The sequence below is a fragment of the Suricata suricatta genome, chromosome 5 (assembly GCF_006229205.1).
Source record: "Suricata suricatta isolate VVHF042 chromosome 5, meerkat_22Aug2017_6uvM2_HiC, whole genome shotgun sequence".
Taxonomy (NCBI): Eukaryota; Metazoa; Chordata; class Mammalia; order Carnivora; family Herpestidae; genus Suricata; species Suricata suricatta.
The window spans coordinates 3,436,825-3,441,209 of record NC_043704.1 but is presented as its reverse complement, the minus strand read 5'-3'; the positions used below and the strand labels follow the sequence as shown (position 1 = coordinate 3,441,209).

Below are 4,385 nucleotides of genomic sequence, written 5' to 3'. Positions count from 1 at the left end.
TGGTAAGACTCAGAAGTGGAGATCAGGATGTGAAACGTGGAAATGCATCCTGTGTCTTCCAAAGGGGCTGTTGGGCAACAGCATTTGGGCATGATTATCCAGAATTCCAGAATGTCCTCTTTTCTCTACTGAGTCCAATACTAGGTTGAAAGGTAGAATCTCCAGCAATACTCTATTCTTTTGTTCTAACAAACAGGTCTTGTTGTGTCAAAGCCAGACCTGGTCATCTTTTTGGAACAAAAGAGGGAGCTATGGGATGTGAAGAGAAAGGAGACAGTAGCCTCATACCCAGGTAAGTGGGAATGGATGAGGTGAGGTCCAAATGTGAAGGATGAAGAAAGACCGTACAATGTGATTTGAGCAGCCATTCTGGAATGGAAATCAGTTTGTAAAACCTAGTTTTATGTCAATACATTTCACAGAGGCCCATCTGCTTTCTAATACATCACACCCTCGCAAATCTCTAAGGATTCTCCTTCAGTTCCACTTAAATGTCCTTCACATCCACAGTGAGGGCCTCCATAATCTCATTGGCTCTCCATTGCTTTGAGGGCTTGGGGTATTCTCTGTTTCTGAGGAAGTCCATATTCGTTCATTTCTGAGTGTTTGCCTTGAGTGAGAAGTGCGTCAGGGTAGCGGTAGGCATTTTGGGATTTGGTGCAGAAATCCCAGGAACAGGGGACAGAGCCCATCTAAATTCTGCTTAATGCTTTCCAATGTATGTAGGCTGTAATCCTAATCATAAAAAATTAAGGCCCACCAGGTTCATGATTTGTTAAAGCACCTCCCTAAAATGAGAATCTCTAACCCTTTATTTCACTTCAAAAGTTCCATTTTTGGGGCACATATGTGGATCACTTGCTGAAGGATCTGACTTCAGGTGACATCATGATCTCACAGTCAGTGAGTCTGAGTCCCGCACAGGCCTCAGGGATGACAGCACAGAGCAACCTTGGAATCCTGTCTCCCTCTCTCTCTGCTCCTCTCCTACTTGGTCTCTCTCTCAAAATTAATTAAAGTAAACTTACAAAAAGTAAGAAAGTTCATTTTTGATGGTAGTTACTAAAATACAAAATTTCCACTCTATATGTTCCAGTCCTCTAACATAAAATAACTTAAATCTCTTCTTATTTTCCTAGAATTTCTAAATAATTTAATGTCACAAGGGAGATAGAACATTTAGAATTTAAAACATGCACCCTATAATAAAATCCCTATTCATTTTTTCTTAATCATTGAATCATTTTATAATTTTGTCATGTATAATAGGAAGTTCCTGTGACTTTGTCATATACGTTTTCACGTTCTGAGTAGTTGTATATGAGATTACATTACGATTCATTGTATCAAAAACTTTGAAATATCGTTTGTAATGTTTATTTTGAAAGTTATAGCAGGCATTGAGGGCTGAAATGAGGGACAAACCAAATTAGAAGCAGGCTTCTGGCTCTGAGCTGTCAGCACAGAGTCCTCCCCAAGGCTCCAACTCCTAGACTCTGAGATCGCGGCCTGAGCCCAAGTCCGACGCTTCACCTACTGAGCCACCTACCCACCTCCGCAGCTCTACGAATAAAATCTCAGGGTGTAAAAATGGAAGAGGGCCTATTTTGATTTATTAGCTGGCTTTCATGCAGAGGAAAATTGCAATGTATATTCATCAATATCAACCCCGGAAATCTCTAATGAAAGCCCCTATGTATTTAGCACTTAAACGACATTATTACAGAGAATTTAAGGGTATAACTCAATTTTCAGAATCAAGCAAGCAAAAATGTTCATTTCTTTTAAGGTTTTCTTTTCCCCATTTACGTTGAGAGATAGAGAGAGAGAGGGGAGGAGGGGCAGAGAGACAGGAAACAATTCCAGGCAGGCTCCACACTGTCAGTGCAGACGGGGATGTGGGCTGAAACTCACAAACGATGAGATGACGACCTGAGCTGAAACCAAGAGTCAGCAGGGCGTCCCTCGCTGAGCCACCCACGCACCCCAAAACCTTTCATTTCTAAACATACAAACAACATCCAAGTGCAAAATATGCCAACAATTGCATTATTAAAAAAATATGGGGATTATATAAACATACAATCTGTGTGATGTAGAAAACTCATGATTTGGGGCTTCTGGGTGGCTCAGTCACTGAAAAGTCAGACTTTACCTTAGGTCATGATCTCATCGTTTGTGGGTTCATGTCCCCCATCAGGTTCTGTGCAGACAGCTCAGAGAGTGGAGCCTGCCTCAGATTCTGTGTTTCTCTTTCTGCCCCTTCCCCTCTCACACCCTCTTTGCATCTCTCAAAAAATAAATAAACATTAAAAAAGATAAGTATTTCTAGAAAAAGAAAAAGCAGTGATTCCTTTTTCCTGAAGTTGACTTTTTCTGATTACAGTTTTGTGTATGACAAATTCTAATTCTATGCATTAGAGAGTAACAAGTGGAATGCCTTTACTTTCATTTTTACCTTTCAGCTGTATTTCCAAATGAAACTGACAGACTCCTTTCAGAGACGTTTATAGGAACTTCTATCCAAAGAGGATCAGTGGATGGATATAAAGGTAGTGCCCTTGAGGATGGACATTTAATGAGAGACCTGAACAAGGATGTGGACAGTGAGTGGCCCCAAGCACACCTGGGGACTTCTATTCCAGACTATGGTGGTGACTGTCATCCATGTGGGGAGGTCTCTGATCAAATCGCCAACATCATTACACATAAAAGCACACATTTAGGAGAGAATCACTCTAAATATGACGCATGTGGGGAAATACTTAACCAGTCCTCCAGTGCTGATGATCAGAAGAGAATTCATGTGTGGAAAAGCCCATATACATGCAATGAACCTGGGAACATACTTAGTCAGTCATCAAGACTACATATCAATAAGACAATCCATGCCGGACAGAAAGATTACCTTTCTAAGGAGTTTGGCAAAGGCTTCAACAGGCACTCGGCACTAATTCAACATCAGCGAGTGCACACTGGAGAGCAACCTTACAAACATGAAGAAGGTGGTAAAACCTTTAATGATGCCTCTTCAGTAAATGTACCTAGACTGATCCCTACAGGAGAGAAACCTTACACACATAAAAAATGTGGGATGGCCTTTCCCCAACACTCAACTCTTACCAAACATCACAGAACCCGTACTGGAGAGAAGCCTTACCAATGTAAAGAATGTGGCAAGGCCTTTACTCAGCAGTCAGACCTTAACAAACATCACAGAATCCATACTGGAGAGAAGCTTTACCAATGCAAAGAATGTGGCAAATTCTTTACTTGCCACGGAAACCTTATCCATCATCTCCGAATCCATACTGGAGAGAAACCTTACCAATGTAAAGAATGTGGCAAATCCTTTACTCAACACTCAACCCTTATGCAACATCTCCGAATCCATACTGGAGAGAAACCTTACCAATGTAAAGAATGTGGCAAATCCTTTACTCAACACTCAAACCTTACCAAACATCACAAAATCCATACTGGAGAGAAGCCTTACCAATGCAAAGAATGTGGCAAATCCTTTACTTCCCATTCAATCCTTACCAAACATCACAGAATCCATACTGGAGAGAAACCTTACCAATGCAAAGAATGTGGCAAATCCTTTACTCAAAACTCAAACCTTATCCAACATCTCCGAATCCATACTGGAGAGAAACCTTACCAATGTAAAGAATGTGGCAAGGCCTTTACTCAGCAGTCAGTCCTTAACGAACATCACAAAATCCATACTGGAGAGAAGCCTTACCAATGCAAAGAATGTGGCAAATCCTTTACTCAACACTCAACCCTTATCCAACATCTCCGAATCCATACTGGAGAGAAACCTTACCAATGCAATGAATGTGGCAAATCCTTTACTTCCCATTCAATCCTTACCAAACATCACCAAATCCATACTAGAGAGAAACCCTACCAATGTCCCGAATGTGACAAGACTTTTACCAAGCACACACACTTTATTGGACATAAAAAAATTCATTCTGGAGAAAAATGTTAGTAATGTGAGTAACGTGCCAAGGCATTTATCCAACACTCACCTTATTCAACATCACAGAATTCATACTAGATCGAATCTCTACAAATGTTAAAATATGGCTAGATCTTTACGTGACCTTTAAACTTTATTTGATGTCACAGAATTCATACTAGATGAAAACCTTCCCAATGTAAAACATGCAGTAAGGTCTTTAATCACTTTTCAGCCTTTCCTCAGTATCACAGAATTCATCCTGGAACAACGCTTCCAAATTTGAAGAATGCGAGAAAAGTTTTCTGGACTGTTCACCCCTTGCTTCACATTAGAAACTTGATACTGGAGAATAACCACTGAATACGACAGCACGTGGCAAGACTTCTAAGAGCTGCTACACCCTGAGTTCTGA

At 40.7% G+C, this 4,385-nt stretch overlaps 1 protein-coding gene across 1 annotated transcript; it reads left to right on the top strand.

Annotated features, from left to right (window-relative positions):
- Positions 1 to 260: 260 nt before the first annotated feature.
- Positions 261 to 4,365, top strand: LOC115291415 (zinc finger protein OZF-like). The gene is made up of 2 exons (XM_029938864.1): positions 261 to 292; positions 2,466 to 4,365. The coding sequence occupies exon 2, from the start codon at positions 2,579 to 2,581 to the stop codon at positions 3,998 to 4,000; it is 1,422 nt and encodes a 473-aa protein (XP_029794724.1). The 5' UTR covers positions 261 to 292; positions 2,466 to 2,578; the 3' UTR covers positions 4,001 to 4,365.
- Positions 4,366 to 4,385: the final 20 nt, after the last annotated feature.

Bases quoted from the DNA above. Each gene is read 5' to 3' on its own strand.
- LOC115291415 (XM_029938864.1), top strand. From the start codon at position 2,579: ATGAGAGACCTGAACAAGGATGTGGACAGTGAGTGGCCCCAAGCACAC.